The sequence below is a fragment of the Amphiura filiformis genome, chromosome 3 (genome assembly GCF_039555335.1).
Source record: "Amphiura filiformis chromosome 3, Afil_fr2py, whole genome shotgun sequence".
NCBI classification, from domain to species: Eukaryota; Metazoa; Echinodermata; class Ophiuroidea; order Amphilepidida; family Amphiuridae; genus Amphiura; species Amphiura filiformis.
In genome coordinates, this window is record NC_092630.1 from 65,836,170 (window position 1) to 65,854,604 (window position 18,435).

At 34.4% G+C, this 18,435-nt stretch overlaps 1 protein-coding gene across 1 annotated transcript in view; it reads right to left on the reverse strand.

The window, feature by feature from the left end:
• Positions 1–17,003, reverse strand: part of LOC140149203 (uncharacterized) — a 29,283-nt gene extending 12,280 nt beyond the window's left edge. Inside the window, exons 1-10 of the mRNA XM_072171417.1 lie at positions 16,763–17,003; positions 9,457–9,577; positions 7,168–7,341; positions 6,563–6,669; positions 5,747–5,884; positions 5,150–5,295; positions 4,520–4,553; positions 3,233–3,293; positions 2,365–2,431; positions 525–871 (exon numbers count right to left, since the gene is read on the reverse strand). Coding sequence (XP_072027518.1) covers positions 525–871; positions 2,365–2,431; positions 3,233–3,293; positions 4,520–4,553; positions 5,150–5,295; positions 5,747–5,884; positions 6,563–6,669; positions 7,168–7,341; positions 9,457–9,577; positions 16,763–16,962 — 1,395 coding nt within the window. The 5' untranslated portion in view covers positions 16,963–17,003. The remainder of the gene's footprint in view (positions 1–524; positions 872–2,364; positions 2,432–3,232; positions 3,294–4,519; positions 4,554–5,149; positions 5,296–5,746; positions 5,885–6,562; positions 6,670–7,167; positions 7,342–9,456; positions 9,578–16,762) is intronic.
• Positions 17,004–18,435: the final 1,432 nt, after the last annotated feature.

Below are 18,435 nucleotides of genomic sequence, written 5' to 3' on the forward strand. Positions count from 1 at the left end.
TCGTGAATAATTAAGAAGTTATGGCACTTTTACTGCATGCATATCTAAGAGTGCAGGCATATGAAACAGTATCCTATGTCTAATGATTTTGTTGTTGGGCTAATTTAACATTTATTCAAAAAAATCTCAATAAATGGTCAAATTGGACTGAAAACCTCTTCCTTCTTCCAGGAAAGCTTTGTGCCAATTCGGACAAGTCATGTGCCAATTGCACGCCATACAGCCTTAGCGGAACACTGTCAGTATCTGAAAAAAGATTTTTTTCTCAGACATGTCCACATGATAGAGAGATTTACACATCAAATAGAAATAATAGAATATCAAAATAGAAAATTATCTGCTTTCTTTGGCTTTTTTCTGTTTTTCATGTCTACAAAAATAGGTTTTGCAAATTAAATTATTTTTAAATACCTTGCAAATCCTCTTGCAGCATATTTTTGTGCTCAACTGATTAAGTGCAAACATAGAACAACAAACAAAATGCAAACTTGTTGAAGTATGTAAAGTCATAACAATGTACTTACATCTCTAGCTGACAGAATACTCCCTCTTGGTGTTGGCATAAAACTCTCCCTAGGTGTGATCCCTTTGCCACTTCTAGGAGTAGGCGGCATACTACCAGCAGGGGTTGGAGGGGCACTGTCTCCCCAAGAATCCTTCCGTTTGGGCATTCCTCCTGTTTCCCCTTGCTTCTTGCGTTTGGATCCTGATTCCTTGTTGGATCTATTGGAGCTAGCTGATTCTGGCCTGGGTAGTTTGCTACTACTAGTACTCTTTCTGGCAGATTGCAGGCTTCTTTCACTAGTGATGCTACCTTGACGTGACACAGATCGAGGTATCTTTGATCGAGAGGCAGATGACCTTGCAGATACTGTGAAAAGTTACATTAGTATAAGTTAAAAAATGAAACTTACATGAACAAAGACAAGCTTTTAGTGTCACAATATAACTAGAAACACAGGGCTTCAATTGGGATGACTCCACCATGGGGCGATTTAAATTGGGAAAGATTATAACAGCTAAATGTCAAATTGTATGAGTGACCAGTATACAAAAAAAAAATCTCAAATGACCTTTGTCTTCCGAATGTGACCTTGGATATCACCAATACATGGTAGGTACCCATAATGCAGCTATGACCCAAGTTTGATATAAAATTGGATAAATTGTGCCCATGTTTGTTGGTCTCGCTATGAGTTTTAAAATATTGGGTGAGACGTAGTACAGTCCAATATTTTTTGAATAGGATTTGAATTGTTCATATAAGACCAAATTTTAATTTACATGTTGACCTCAAATTTTTTACTTTTTAGCTCATTTTCTAAAACAAATTGGTGTGTAGCAATATGTTTTGTATCTCTTTAAATGCACCAACTTACAGACCTTAATTCTTTCTAATTAATTCTTTCTAAATAATGAAATGTAAAACTTCGATTTTGGTCTATTTGCTGTTTGGTTGTTTTTTTTGTGTTTCACATACAGCGCTATTCAACGACGTAAGCTACTTTTACCCACTCATTAATACATATAGCACATACAGATCTATAGAGTGAATGATACATCACATACAGAAACAAACAAACAAACAAACAGATCTATTCAGAGCTTATTTATATGCATTTCATAACCTTATAAATATACGCAGCAAGTGCGATCCAATCACAGATAATAAAAAGTATAATGACCGCGTCTCGTGACGTAGCTAAAAGTACGCTCTACAATGACCGCGTTACGTGGCGTGTTACGCTTTCGAACAATTTACGCTGAACGCTGGCCGCCAGATTTGGACATCGCATGATTGTGCGCTTAGCGGATTGGTCGCTATCGGCATTTTCTTAATGGGCTATTCGATTTTTTACAGGGAAAACGACAGATAAAGTTAAAATTGTGTTCTGTTTTCAAATTAAAAGAAGAAAATGTGACGTAAATTGAATTTAAAAAAAGGGAAAAGTGACGGTTATGAATGAGGTTAATGACTTTGCATCAGTTGTTTTGAGGGTATTTTGAAATATCTAAACATTGTGCTTTGGAACCGAGGAATATCCCGAGGGGCGCAGTCATTAACCTCTAAATAAAGAAAAACATAGCAAGACTGTAGCATAATATAGCGACAGAAATAAGCAAGATTGAGAAATAAGTAAGTATGAAGCCAAATGCAATGATAGAATTTTCAATCGTGATTTTCTTGAAAAGCGAGTTCCATCGAATAGATAAATATGTGCTGCAAGCAAGATTCAAATATTATGACTAACACCCTTGTATTGTCGGGTTGACATAATCGTTTAAAACCAAATGGTTCATCAACCTTATACAATATACTTTACTGATCTACTAACTGTAGTAGAGTTTGAGAGTACAACTTACCTCCACTTATAATGGATTCATTGTCAGACTCATGCATAAACTTGTTCAACTTGACTGGTTTATTCAACTGAAAGAAAATATCATCACATTTTTAGTTCTGTAGTATAAGCTAGCTACCTTATTTTTCTAACAGTAGTGTAATTTTTATAGACTTTTATTATGTTTGAGACTTTTAATTAAAATTACTGTTGCATTCCTCTCATTCATTTTTAATGTATACCCTCATATTCTGTTAAATGCTTTGTATACTTTGTTCATCTGGTAATAGGTAAAAATCATTCAGTTTTTGTTACTGCATAAGTCAATAAAATCTGAACGTATACAAGCGTAAATTTACAATAGTGCGCGCTAGTCATACATTATGCAAAGTGCACCTACCTACTCTAGGTACTGCGTACCCAACTGTGTTGTACACCATCATATATCAATCCACTATGTTATGAGTCTCACCTATTACAAGTTAAACTAAGTACAGACCATCCTCCCTTATACCGAGTTGCAGACCTCTTTTATGCAGACCTCTCTGTTATCTAGCTTAATTTCATACCCTGAAGCATTTCGAACAACGTAATGTTGCATAAAGCAACATATTTCAGTGTTATTACCCTATATTGAGTAATATTTTGTTGTCCCAAATTTAGTACTTTGGACATTAAATGAAAAATTAACACGTAATTCACTTATCCAAATTGTTCACGTATATGGTTAGTCCCATTATGGATAAATGAGATTGGATTGTGCATGTCATGTTTCCACTTTCAAATGTTCCATTGTCAAATAATGTTTAAAATGTTCTAGTGTGCATATGCATGGTTCTTTCTTCCCCTGTATCAAAAATAATAACAAGTCACAATTGAACAAATTATACCTGTGGTTTTGGTTTGGGTACTTCTTCAACTTCAGATGCCCAAGAATCAGCCACACTCCCTCTGAAAAATGATATACATAAATAAATTAACATTTAAGTTTTGTAAACACACATGCAAAAATAGGCCTTTAGATCAAAGAAAAAAGTACTTAGATCTTGTATTATCTTGTAAAATGATGAAAGGACAAATTGGTATTCCATGTTGGGTAATTGGTGCATTACATGAATTATATATAAAGTCTATCTAAGATTTGTCATATCTTGAAAGAAACAAATACCCAGATAAATCTAATAACTTTGCGATGGAATATGTGGATATTGGGTTTCTCTACTGGAAGTCAGTTTGACCAAAATTTCTTCCCGCAAAACAAAATGCATGTGCTAAGTAACAGTGTGTCTGTTAGAATCCCACACAAGCAATCAACAGAGCATACAGTACACATTCCTGTGCGATGTACACTACAGGTTGTTCCAGGATGAGAGGGTAACTTTGGTCAAACTGACTTCCAGTACAGAAACCCAGGATCCATGTATTAGAGACTAGTGATAAAGCATGTCACTTGCAGTTGCCATAAATGCCAAATCATTACAAATTTCTCACCTACCATATTGTTTGTATTAAATGCCCCAGTGGCGTTGCATTTTTTTTAGTGGGGGTGGGGCATTTATTCGAATTTTCCATGAAAAAACCTTCAGAATTGGCTGTGAACTTCAGATGAATCACCTAATTCCTGTTTCAAATTCAAGATGGTTGTGCACACGGAACAGTATGGAACATGCTATTTTGTGGTAAATGCAATGAAATTACATTTGGAAGTGCATCATCATCAAAACAAGAATATGATGAAATTAGTGAAATTCTATCGTAATTAGGCCATGAACTGGATGGAAGTCATAATGGGTTTTATCTATGCAATTTAGCAATTGTCACTAACATGTCTGATGCAAGTTTTAAGCTTACTCAGACAATATGGCATGGCAATTTTTGAATTTTTGTCCCTATTTTTCATAGAAAAAATGCAGGGGGCGTTTATTAGAGGGGGAGCGTTTTTAACACAAACAATACGGTATCTCATCTCCAGCTGGTACTGCTCTATAAGAAGTTCAAATATTTTTTTTGAAATACACTTACTGCTACTGAGTTCAACAATTGCTGCAACAAATTGATATTTTCTACAATATTCTACATGTAAATCATTAACACATACTTGATCACAAGACCACAATTTACAGCTATCATTTTCTGATCCATTCTAGTTTTCAATGATGTAATAATGAGATACTTACTTTCCATATGACATATCATCTTCATCATCATCATCTGTACAAAAAAACATACAATGTGTGATTAGTAATGGATTCAACATCTCATTGACATGACTAATTTCTATGACAGGATTAATTTCTATCTCTTGTTTGTTCAAGTTTTTGGCTTCTGCTTACTCAAGAATAATTTTCTAGTTTAAGCTGAAAAGGAGCCTTCTAATAGTGTGACACTATTCAAATTCAAACTTAGGCCCAATAAAATATACTACCATATAGATTTTCTTATAATTGACCCTTCCAGCCATTGATGCCGTTTTGGCTCGTCTATCTCCAATCCGAATGGAATTAGCGAAGCCAGGCTACACAATCGTCCTCGCTTTCAGTTTTTCCACTTCGATCATTCCGGCCTGATTGGAGTTAGCTGAGCCAAAACGCCATCAACGGGTGGAAGGAAACACACATCAATCACTCAATATAGATTCTCTTTGTCTCAATCCACCTGTGAGTCTGATTTTAGCTTCCTCTCAATACACTAATGAAATCAACCTGAAACTGAACTGAACATGAACCTCAACTCCATCATTTCTCACTGCTGCTTTCTGCTGCAAATCAAAATCTGACAACAAAAATATCACATGTATGCTAACTTACCAAAGTTGTCCACAGCTGGCCCTCCAAGACTGAATCCTAATGCATCTGAACCAGTTGTAGAGCCAAAAAGACCAGCAGAGCTAGGTCTACTCACGGAAGGCTTAGGACGCCGGGAAGCATTGAACTCATCTATTAAATGTGAACACCTGGTGAATTTCAAGAATAAAACAAATCAGATGTATTATTCACAAGGAAGGACTTACAAATGAGATGTACTATGGGCACTTGGCCAACACAATATAAAGCAATGTCATGCACAGAGGTTACATTTGTCCTGTATTGATGGCAATGTTAGTTTAATTTAAGTCATTGAAATACAGTTGTGTTATGTAACTGAGCTCAAACTAACTGGACTTGGTCCAAAGTGCAACCTTGTTTCTAGTTATGCATTGATAAAAAGTGGGCAGACTTGGATTCAAAGGTTTACATCTTTTTAAATATGTTGACAGCATCCCCATAGTTTTTAACATTTGAAGAATTTATTTCTGGAGGGCCCTTGGATGAGTGTTTTGTCAGGAGAGTACATTTTATATTTCAACAGCCCTTGTGTCCTTAGAAGTAATGAGCTCACAAGTGCACACACATAATTTGACTTACCCATGGAATCCTCCCATTATAGCGTGATCATTAGCAGTCCATCCTTTACTGTCTTTGATGTCAGTGTCTGCTTTATTATCCAGTAGTAACTTGACCATACCAATCTGATCTGCCTGGCATGCTAACATTAATGCAGTCCTAAAAAGAAAAGAAAAACATTTTAAGGAGTCAAATTATTAATCAATATGTAATGATATTGTTGTCATTTAACTTCTGTATAATGCTGACTTGTGGATCAAAATGGAGAACAATTGGTTCCAAAATGTGCAACAACAGGATACAATATGAGTACATAAACAATCCTGTGCACTGTTGAACTTTTCCATATTTTTTTCTTCAAGTGCAGAATGTGGGTTTTGATATTGCTGTTGTTGTGCTTGCTATACAAGTTGTTTTTCAATTCATCTTGAGATTGTTATTTTCAAACAGTAAGGAAAAAATATTTGGGTGCTTATTTTCAACTCGCATAGCATCAGAATGTTCACTATTACTTTCAAAGACACACACCTTTTATTCCCTTTTATTATGCCTAAATAAAACAAATGTTAAAGGAACACTTTGGCAATCACAACATTTTGCCTTATATGTTAGAAAAACAATTATCACCCACGAATCATGTAGTTTTATTTAAAACAAACTCATATTGACCTTAAAAACAAATAAAAACAGCCGTCTCTCACCACACGATATTAAAATTTCCCAAGCACCGAAATTGCTTTTTTTATTCTAGCATTATTTATAAGGCATAATGTTGCAATTGCCAGAGTGTTCCTTTAAGCTTGAATGGTACAAGGGATAGCCCAAATTAATCATTACCTATTATCATTATCTGTTGCATTAACATCAGCATTTCCTTCCAGTAATATTTCAACCATCTCATCATGTTTTCCTACTACAGCTAAATGGAGAGGTGTGGAGCCAGTCTGTAAGGAAATAAATCAAACATAAATAGTTAATCAATGACACACACTATTGTCTTTAGGGGTTACCCCTCAAATGGATGCAGAGAGCATGCCTCTGAATCCTTCAATAAAGGCAAAATACATGAAACTGATATACTGATTTAAAATACATTTTGTATTAATCACAGTTTATTTAATATCCAACACATATTGAGTGTACCTGTTAAAATGTGAAGTGTGGCAACGGGTGTTTCGCTATATATGGCTTTGAATGATTTTATCATAGCATCACATGGGGATGCATGCATGTACAGTGGTTTTGCTTTGTATGTTGCTTTTGATTTTATAGAGTTAGGGTTAACAGAACTCATCTTTTTTATGTTCTTTGACACATTCAAGGACAAATAAGCACTTTTTTTACTCATAAAACTAACATTCAATTTCTAGTTGATGATTTGCAACTAAAGTTAATACCCTGGCTTTGGTGGATACCATTCATGTGGGTCTGTCTCATCTCACCTTATTTGTAGGAGTTGCCATTGCTCCATTGTTGAGTAGTAATATAGCGACATGTACAAATCCACTGTCAGCGGCAAGGTGAAGTGCTGTATTACCATCTTTATCTACAAGGTTTGGGTCAGCATTGTGATTTACTAAGATTTCTGCACATTCATCAAAATCTCCTTGGCAAGCCTATTTAAAAAAACAATAATTTGCATAATTATTAACAGCATACTGAAACACTCTTTCCTTTCCTTATTGTCTCATAACTGGGATTCACATTTCCATATCTTTGACAATTCTATTCTTCATTCTTAATATTATACAAATACAACATGTTTCATTTCGGGGAAGTAGTCAAAACTACTGGTCCCTCGGTGTTGGATGATTTGACTACTTCCCCGACGCCAGCGGAGGGAAGTAGTCAAATCATCCAACACCGAGGACCAGTAGTTTTGACTACTTCCTAAATGAAACATGTTGTATTTGTTTTACTATACCTCATAAATATTTTCACTATCGGGTAAAATTGTAAACAAAAGTCAAAACACACACCAGTCAACGTGCCGGCCGGCATGGTAAAATAAGCTTAATATTTTGCTTAGGCCTACCTGATTTTATTAGAGGATTTCCTTTTAATATTCCATAAATAACATTTGTTTCATAAAACGTCAAATTCGTGTGTTATTATCCATCGATAATCTTGGCAAAAGAACTGCAGCAGACGTACACCATTTTCACGATAAACGCATCTGCAGAATCGCCGTTGTGTAGCATAATGCCATACTGCAGTTACTGTCCGCTTTCCTATACACAATACACAGTGCTCTTTCCCATTGACGCGCGACCTCTACAAATAGCCCTACGTTAAAAGTATGGGGATATGACTAGTTAACGTCCGCTGTGTGAAAAATAACCGCCAATATTAAAAGTACTCTTCTAAAGTTCTAGAAAATATATTTTTTTATTTTTTCTTAAATTTTTAGCTAATTTAGATGTTTGGAAATATTCGTAGTTTGGTGTTTTAGTTAATGTTATAGGTAATAGTACATTGCCTAGTTAACGCCACTGTGTGAAAAATAACCGCCAATATTAAAAGTACTCTTCTAAATTAAATTCTAGACAATATAGTTTTGTAACATGTCCTAAATTTTTAGCTAATTTAGGTGTTTGGAGAGGGTCGCACTTTTGTGTTTTTTTTTTTTTTTTTAAACGACAGATAACACCAAAAATATGAAGAAATTATTTCCAAACCGTGTTAAGTCAACTATCATTATGTTGCTCATTTTCAAGAATGCTGGTTTACAAAAAGCAGGCAATTGTCTCATTTCGTGAACAAAGGTACACATACCATTGTTTCCTTTCGTTTCCTTTATAATCGGTTACCCAACTGAAGCTATAATACCAGCTTTATTGCGATATCGCACATGAAAACAGACACTTGTGCACAACCAGAGACGATCCGATTTAATCAGTTGAGCTGTTTCAATGAGTGTTATCTTGGTTTATAATTAATAGCTTTTAATGGGGTTATGTCCTGCAAAGGTCGAGATGAATTCTACTGTAGACATGACTGCATCATGCCACGTTTGAAGGAACGGTGACGCGCGGGGTCGAGATACCGTGTGGTAGTAGGGGTGCGGAAGTTTTACTACTTCCTCGCGTGCGCGTAATTGCACAGGCGCGGGAAGTAGTCAAAATACCGTACTCGGACGCTGGCGTTATTAACCAATAAGATGTCTGGATTACCTAATAAATATTTATGAGGTATAGTAATCTCACCTAACTGCTCATCAGCCCATATTTATACTTTTTTGGGTTTCATATATTGAATCAAGTGATTGGTGAAACCCTAAGCTTATAATCCCTAACACATATCTGATAAACCTACAAGATTCCATGGGGATAATTGATGCGGCACAAAATATTTGTTTGCATTATACAATACTATAACAATACTCTATATAACCACTTGAATTAAGATGTACCATTCTTGTACATTCCAAGTGTACATCTATGATTTTGGAATCATCAGCAGTCTAAAATGTATAATGCATCCCAAAAGGAAACCATACAAAATGTAGATCTCACTGATACCAGATTGACAAAAAGGCAATCAAGTCAATAAATAATCCATTCTAGATTTTCACATCAGTATTTCATAATTTCTTTTAGCATTCAAATAAATGGATCACTGCCGCTCTAATTTCCTTGCAGACAATCACATTTCATCAACTTTCTCCAATGGATGCAATGTGTAAGTGCTTATCCCTCTATAATTCCATTCTCTACATGATGAATACTTACTTTCATTAGAGCTGACCTCTGGTCATTATCACATAGATTCAATTTGCTGGTCTGACTGTTGACAGTTAAGAAGTTAACTATATTCACATGACCTTTGGAACATGCAAGATGTAATGGAGTTCTGAAAATGATTTAAAAAACAAGCAATATTATTATTAATTGAACATTATAATATATTCTTAGTCAGTGGCTGTGGCTTAGCTTGTAAGTGCTGAATTTCATTGGTAGCTGAATGTTGTCTATCACAGGGTATATGGCAGGGTCGCATCGTTAGGAAACGCGCTAGCCAAATGCACCAAATAATAACAATATTATTAATAATAAAAAATATTCTGATTGTGGATTTTCTTTGCACAGCCGCCATCGGCGCTGTGCATTCTTTTTACCGCGTTCTTCTTCTTTCTTCTTCTTTCTGTCAACATCATGTCAACATCATTAAATCAGCCATCGTAGCCACATGCTTTCAGCCATGTTGATCATAGTTGGTCACTAGGACTATTGGGTGGTGCCACAGGTGTCACATGATCAACTTCCGATCAAATGTCATCCACTTCCGGTCAGTGGCCAAAAACTTGATTTTCACTAAAAATGCTACTCCTCCCACATATAACATAGCATCGTGACGTCATTTGCACACATACATCACCTATAGCCAGTGTCTAAAAGTCCTTCACAGAATTGGGATCAAAGGTCATTAAGGGTCACTTCCGTAAAAGTCTGAAAAATTTGTAAAAATATTCAAAAAATCACTGTCTTTACATATTACATAGCAGAGAGTCGCCATTAGCACACATGCATCGCTACTACCTAGGGTCTTTAGGATGCCTACAGTTTTGGGGTCAAAGGTCATTAAGGGGTTACTTCCGGTCAAAAATCAAAATTATCAAAAAGTTTAAATTTTTTTATCTCAAAATGTAAACAGACCAGAGTAATATAATCATCATACATGAATCAGTGTTACTTGATGTATGCATGGTATTTTTATTTTGGGGGTCAAAGGTCATTAAGGGGTCACTTCCTGTTTTTAGCTAAATAAATTTAAGAATTTTTATCTCGACAACTAAACATAGTAGAATTTTTTAATTAAAATTTGAACAATGCATTTTGTCGGTGTACATAAGGTTTTTTTTTCATTGAAGTCAAAAGTCATTAAGGGGTCAAAAGGTCAATCATAAATTTTTTTAAATCAAAATCCACGATAAGTTCCGATTAAGCTGAAATTCACCAGGAATATTCCTTATGACATCCTAAGCACTATGTTATATTTTTATGGGGTTAAAAGTAATTAAATGATCACTTCCGGTTCTCACAGATTAAGGGGTCATTTTTTATTTTGCATCAGCCCCCCCCCCCCTAAAATACCTGGCGGTTGTGCATGCTCGCGTCGCAGGCGACCGCAACCATATCTAGTTCTTTATTTTATTTCTCATCATTATTGTTTTTCTTTTTGTTAGGCCCACACTTTATTTTCTTCTTTCTACCTTTCATTTTCTTTATTCTTCTCATCACAAGAATTTTTTTTCCTTTTCTTCAAAATATGTAGTTCTTTTCATTCTTATTTGATTTTTCATGATTTAATTTGTCTTATTTTCTTCTCTCTTCTTTTGCTTTTATCTCTTTCTCTTTATTCATTTCTAATGTACGTATTTGCCTTATTTGTTTTTTAACCTAGATTATAGGCCTATATGATGTATTTCAGTGTTCTTTTTTTTCTTTTTTCTTTTGTTTTTCTGTTATTTTTTTCTTTATGACAGCGTTCAAGCTTTGACTTACGTTTGGCGGACAGAATGGAGGAAACTTAAAGTGAAAGATATCCTACTTAAAGGAACTTTTTCTAGGGTGAAATTTTGTGTAGAATCTGAATCTGACATAAAAAATGCATAATTATCAACTTGGAAATTTTCCCCTTAGCACTGTACAGGCATATTTCTGCCCAAAATCGTCAAATTTGAGCAAAAATCTAGAGAAAGGTATTGGTTAGAGCAACATGTTCTTTGTTTAGCCTTACACCTCCCAGTTTTGAAGGACTTATTTTTTTAACAAAATCCATTACTTTTTTCACGCCCTCAAAATTCTTAGGGGTGGGGGTAGCATATTGCAAGTTATTTTCTTTTCTGTAAATCTAGCTTACTTATTTGTTATATCACCATTTAACTATTGAAATACTGAGCAAAAAGACACTTAAAACATCCCTATAGCTCATACCATTGTGGAGATATGGCATTTTCAAATCGAAAATGAGGCAAATATTATACTTTTTTCCAAATCAATTGTCACCCGAACCCTCAAGTTTCTACCCCTGCTATGAAAATAAAGAAATACATGGATCCCATTCAATGCTTTTAATAGCACAATTGTACCCTTGTTACACAATTAGCATAGAAAATTAGGCACTATTTGATAGTTTTAATGTTCATACACTCACAGGAAATTAGCAAGTCAAAATTTTGTCACCCCAAAACGGCCATTTTCGCCAAAATTGGACCAAAAATGAATTTTTCTCAAAATCAGTGAAAAATAAGGGGTTATAAGTGCCAAAATCTGAAAATATGTGACATTTTACCCCTAATAACATTTAAGTAATCAAGAATTTTGACTGTTTTCACCCCTAAATACTTTTTTCACGGTTTGTCCGCCAAACGTAAGTCAAAGCTTGAACGCTGCCTTATTAATTTCTTTAAACTAATTCGCCCTATTTATTTTCTTTCTCAAACGTTTCTTTCTTTCCTCTTTCATTTGCTATTCAACTAGTCTTTCCTTCTGTATAAATTATCTTTTCTTTATTTTAATTTAGATTTTCTTTTACCTCTTCTTTATTTCTCAGACGTCAGCAGTGAAATATTTCCAGAAAGCATAAAAATCACTGTTGATGTTGGTAACATCAACAGTGACTGTTTTATAATGTAGAAAATCTATACAATTTAGACAACAGATGAGTTAGCGCTGAGTATCTTACCCGATGATTCCCTGCCCTGCGCCGGCCCGAGTCTGCCGTGATGGAACATGAACCACCCGTATACTGTGTATTTCAACTTTGTTATTTTTATTTCCATTTTCATTTCATTGTATTGCATTTCAACTTTATTTCATTTCAGGTCCAATTTATTTATTTTATTTTTGATTTATAATTCCAAAATCTTAATCTCTCAATAAATGCAGGGATTTCATATCGAATTGCATTTTTTTTCACTTAGTTAATTTTCTATTAAATTTTTGTAATTAATTTAATTTCATTTCATTTTTATTTTATAAGATTGATAAAGGTTCTTTTTCAGATCCAATAAAAAGATACTACCTTACAGTCCGTACTCACTCAGAAATATTTCAATTCCTATCAGGAATCTTGTTCACTCTGGTACTAGACTTCTCCGTAGTCCACTTGCCCATTTTGCATACTCTGGCTATTACATTTAAGCATAAAACTCTGATTTATATTGATTTGTGTGCAACTGATAGATTTTCACATCTGTATCTGATCTTTTCAGTCACCGCACTCCCTCTGTTTGTTAGCTTCCCAAGTGGACTACTGGCTTTGCCTTGCGGTTAAGATTTTTAACACAGGACTCTATGGAGAGTTAGGCCAATTTCTGGCCTAACTAAAATTGGCCATGATGTAATACATCTTTAAATGGATCTGCCTTGTGATTGGTCGCCCATATCTCGCTATGGTTTAAATCTGCTGGGCCTGTGTCATTACAATTTTAAAACTACACCGTACACATAGTATCTGTGGTATTTGCGGCGCTTTTGTGTTGACACGAAAGTTAATCTCTCATCAAACATCTAGCACGTCTTGTACTATACCATGCTTAGTACTTGTGGTTAATGGACTGATAAACAAGTATGCTTGACAGTGTGTTTTTAGAGAGCAAAGTCCAGGGGTATAGTTCTGATTAAAATACAAAGTCCATAGTCGGATTTTCGGGTTCGCTATCAATAAACTGGTAGATTCCAAAATCAGAATTGTTCAGTATTAAAGTGAGCCATTATAATTATGCAAGATAATGTTGCATTCAATTACTTTTATTGTCACTAATCATCTGATATTTTAAACTCTTTATGACCATTTTACTATTGAATACTTTAATTTTAATAAACATCAGTATAATTTTGAGTTCAACGAAATGGGTTCATCATGACTAATAATAACATATTTTTAATAAAATTCAACTATGGCATAGTCTACTCTGGTACTGGTGTTTCTAGAATAGAAACCAGAGTGAACAAGATTCCTGATAGGAATTGAAATATTTCTGAGTTCTGTTTCAAGAGTTAATTTCATTTTATTTAATGTAATTTCATTTTGTGTTTGTTTTATTTCAATTTTTACAAGGATTAGGACAGGCATGTAGGGCCTAGGCCTAGCTCTATATACATAATTCTATTTTTTCCACTCCAATGTTTATTTTCTTTTTAATTATTAATTAATTATTGGTTTGCGATCAATGCCTCAGTATCAATGCATCGTGACCCGCACTTCCGATCGATGTCATTGAGTGGATAAGGTCGCATGTCATAAGTTGGGTATGCTAAAAGGGTGGAGGGATTACACTTTTCAAACAATTGCGATACAAATTTGATTGGCTTTCCGTAACCCCATATCCTACAGCAGTGGTTGATACCTCATTTTAAGCCTAATATTATACTCTTTCAGTCTACTGAAGCATATAATTATAAATCATTCAGTAAAAAAATCACATCAGTTGAAATAAAAAATGCGAGGGGTGGAGGAGCAGGCGGATGTGGAGCAGGCGGATGCGGAGTGTGCAATAGGGCATATGTGAAAATTCACATGTCAGCATGTCAAAACTACTGGTTACTTTTTTCAAATCTAGGAGGGTATGATGTATTGACAGCTTTGAATGTTGAATTTGTACAACTAAAACAATTACTGACTACTTAAGGTGGCACTACACCCTCTGATAAATTTTGTGACAAATTTTGCATTTTTCTCAAAAAGTAACTACACACTGGTAACAAAAGTTATATATATTATAGGGGCAAGGAATCCGATTACGTCACTGAAATTTCAGTGATTGGAGACAAGGGGTTCATTATATGTTAAGAAGTGAGGAACATTCTTGCGGTACCTCTTTTCTTATCATAAATAATGTACCGCTTGGATTGAGTCACTGAAATTCCAGTGTAGTAACTGGATTCCTTACCGTACCCCTATAATATACATGACTTTTGTTACCAGTGTGATGGTCATGTTTTTTATACTGGGACCCTAAAAAAGGTGGTGCTGTCACATTTTGCTAGATCATTTTGTCTTCTTATTCCTATATTTTTGCTAAAATTCATCATGAACAAATGGTTTTGGTCTTATTTTGAAGATAAATTATTAATCTAATGAATTAATAACAAATACAATTAAATAAATATATTAATTAATTACTACAGCTTAATTAAGTTAATTAGTCAGGGGTGGTGCCGGAAGTGGAGGAGCCGGAAGCGGAGGAGCTCTATGTAAATCCAATGGGAAGTTTGTGTGCATTAATAAAATTCATGCACTTTGGTGCCTAGTAGAAGTAAAAATGCAGTTTCATAGTTTTATCTTATTTTTTTAACTTTCAAACTATAATTGCTTTAAATAGTTAATCTTAATAAACTTTAGTAATTAAGGATTTAACGAGCTTTTAATTAATGCAGTGGAATATGTGTGTCATGCAATTCAATAGAATTCAGGATATAGGATAGGTTTTCATAAATAGATGGACTTTTAAATTGTTTTATCTTTGAAATATCTATAAATATGTCTTCTCAAAGGAGATTATTACAGTCAAAGGATTAATCTGATGACATATTGATCTCTGGTTATTGTTAAATAGTTTGTTGATGTAGGCTTTAGAATTATGCATGTAGATGCATATATGTACATTTTTGTACCATTGTTACAAATTACTTTATATTGATATTTGGAACACCCTTTATGGGAATTAAATATTTAAATGTGATATTATAGCAATTCTTTAAACTATTTTGAATATATTTTCCAAATTCAAAGTGCATTTGATTACAAATGCTACAATTAATGACCCTTTTACATTAAATTAAGCAATTTAAATACAACTTTTTTAATACCTTGTATAACACAATGGGCTTAACAAATATGGTGCAAACTATATATTTAATGAAAGGGCTAATTGCATACATTCCAAATATCAAGTTCATTTTCCAATTTAATATACTATGTAGAAATATTGGAGTGGTAAAAAGAAATGTTATTTTTTGGTACTTTTCATTGGAATCACCCTGTATATTTTTTGGCACACCCTGTATATCCATTCAAACTTTACAGATTTGTAATCCTGACAATATATGCTTTCTAAAAATGTATAACTTTACATAGTTTAGGTGAAAACTTTTTGAAATATAATCAGAAATACAAAAAGGAGTTGATTTTTGACAAATTGCAAGATGTGACACAATTGGGTCCCACCTCAAAAAATATGACCTGATATTACTTTTTGAGAAAAATGCAAAAATAGTCACAAATTTATCAAGGTGTGTAGTACCACCTTAAAGGGTTATATGTTCCATTTTTTCATTTTTAATGAAATCCTAATTGAATTTCAGTATTTTTAGCAATATGCTAATGTACAATTTTCTTCTTGATATTCATTTCCTCAATAATAGAATAACCGTCTAAGCTAATTACTCATAAAAGGTCATTGACCTTTACAATGTAATTAACATACATGTAATTATTTTAAATAGTTCATTTGAAGCATTAATGTTTTGAGAACATATCCTCCAAATCTGATGACATTCTTGCATAAAATAGAAATTTTACAGTCATTTTTGTAATCGAGGTCCGATTTGAGAAAAACGCATTTGAAAATTCAGATTTACATAGACGCCTGTGTATTAATTAATTAGTAATTAATAAGCATTATCTCAAAAATTAAGCAGGTGTTAAGGTTCAAAATGGTGTTAATTAATATCTATTGTCAATATATACAACATATCAAAGAATACATTTTTTGTCATTTTTTACCATGTAATGGAAATTGTACCCAACTTATGACATGCGACCATAACGGTCATAGGCACGGAGAGAGAACAATAGCTGAGCTGAGAGTGTTTGATTGACAAGGTTGCCTGTACTACTGTAGACTAGTCCCGTCGTAGACGTAGTAGCCGCTTGTGGCAGTGCCGCTTCTCGGCCAGCGCATATTATTTTCCACAAGAAGGTTATATCCACACGCTTGATATCGCACACGTATACGCCACATTTAACACATAAAAGGAACCTTGCAACACAACAATGAACAGATTAAAATACCATACGATACATACATACCTATTCTGTTTATCAAGTGTAAATACATCGTTCTTCTTGCTCAGCTGTTGAATTTTTGCTAGATCGCCGGTCCAAGCTGCTTTATGCAATTTCGGTAAATCTTTTTCTTTTAACTGATAACCAGGGATTGGGCCACTGCTAGATGCCGCTGCCTCTGCAGCAGCAGCCTTTAACTTTGATTTCGAGAATATCCTCTTCATGTTTGCAGCATTTTCGTAAGCTTTTCAAGTATCGGTCGAGTGAGAAAATTCAAGCCTCGGTTTCAAATTAATCCTGTCAATTAAATATCCCTACAACAGAAAGGAATTTGTACAAAAAAATAAATATGCATACACAATCATTGTACAATAATAATGATTATACTTGATCATAAATCATGAAAAATTGGTGATTTAAAGAACTCATTTCTCCTTTGCACAATGAATTTTGTCTGCACAAATTAAATATCTTCTAGAAATGTTTCAGAGATGTCAACATTCGTTTGTTCGTTTGTATTGTGTTATTTTCTCCACGAGTGTCTGCATTGCTGATGGGGCATGGGGTGGCTGTCATGTCAAGCTGTTGGTTTTCTTGTAACAGCTGATAAAATAAACACAGCAAACACGTGTTTAAATTTGGTCAAAATGTTTTTACATAACTTGGTTTAAATACAAAGGAGGCAAAGAAGCTCATGGACGTTAAATCCGTTTTTTGCAAAAACATTAAATAGGCCTAAAAAATAGGCTATTTTGATATTGTCAAAATGTTAATAGGCCCCCTATTGTAAAATATTTTTTGGCAAACAGATTTGCAAAATATGTTGCCAACACTTAATAACATCTATATTAGCGCATCAGTTCTCTAATTAGGGGTTGTGCAATAATTGTGCGCCCTGGGGGAATTATGGTGAAATAACTAGGCGATCATGGAAGGTTTCTATACAACGATTCTCTCACAAACCATCTACGCCTGAGACGAATATACCTAAAGGGATAGGAAGCGAGCCTATTTGTGTGTACTTTAGATGCTGCTATGTGTGTTCCACCTCTGTTATGGCATCTATTTGGAATCACCAATCCACTTTGTTGGCCTGTAACCAACTATAGATCATTGTAGGTTGACCGTAACTACATCAACAAATCATTTAACATAACCAAAAATAAAAAAAATGTGAAAAATTGACAATTTAGGTATATTCGTCTCAGATCTACGCACAGTTTCCACCTTGATACACCTGGACACATTTTCGTCCTAGAGCTTCCAAGCATAGAACAGCAAGCAGTGAATTGCCTCCACACAGTATTTGATTACACTACAGTAGTACTTACAGTGACTACACGGTTGCCAGTGCATAGCATCGTATGAGCAGAGAAGATTCTCATCTTCTCTGGTATGAGTGTGCATGTGCAGCTTGTAGGCCTAGCTGTTGTCAAAACCTCAAGCGTTCCCTTCATCCAATCAGATTTTTTTAAATATCAAACGAAAGCTAACACTTCCCCCTGAAAACTCTTTTCAAGCAAGTTAATAAAATCAATACTTTCAAAATTTTAGTCAAAAACACCTTGCTGGTCATGCTAATTAATTTGAGCTGGTCTCACTTCATGTGCAATATTTTATGTTGGTGTTTCATATCTTTTTGTCTTTAGTGTTCTTTGCATTCCCCCTCCCCTCACATGTTTAAGGACCCCAATGGA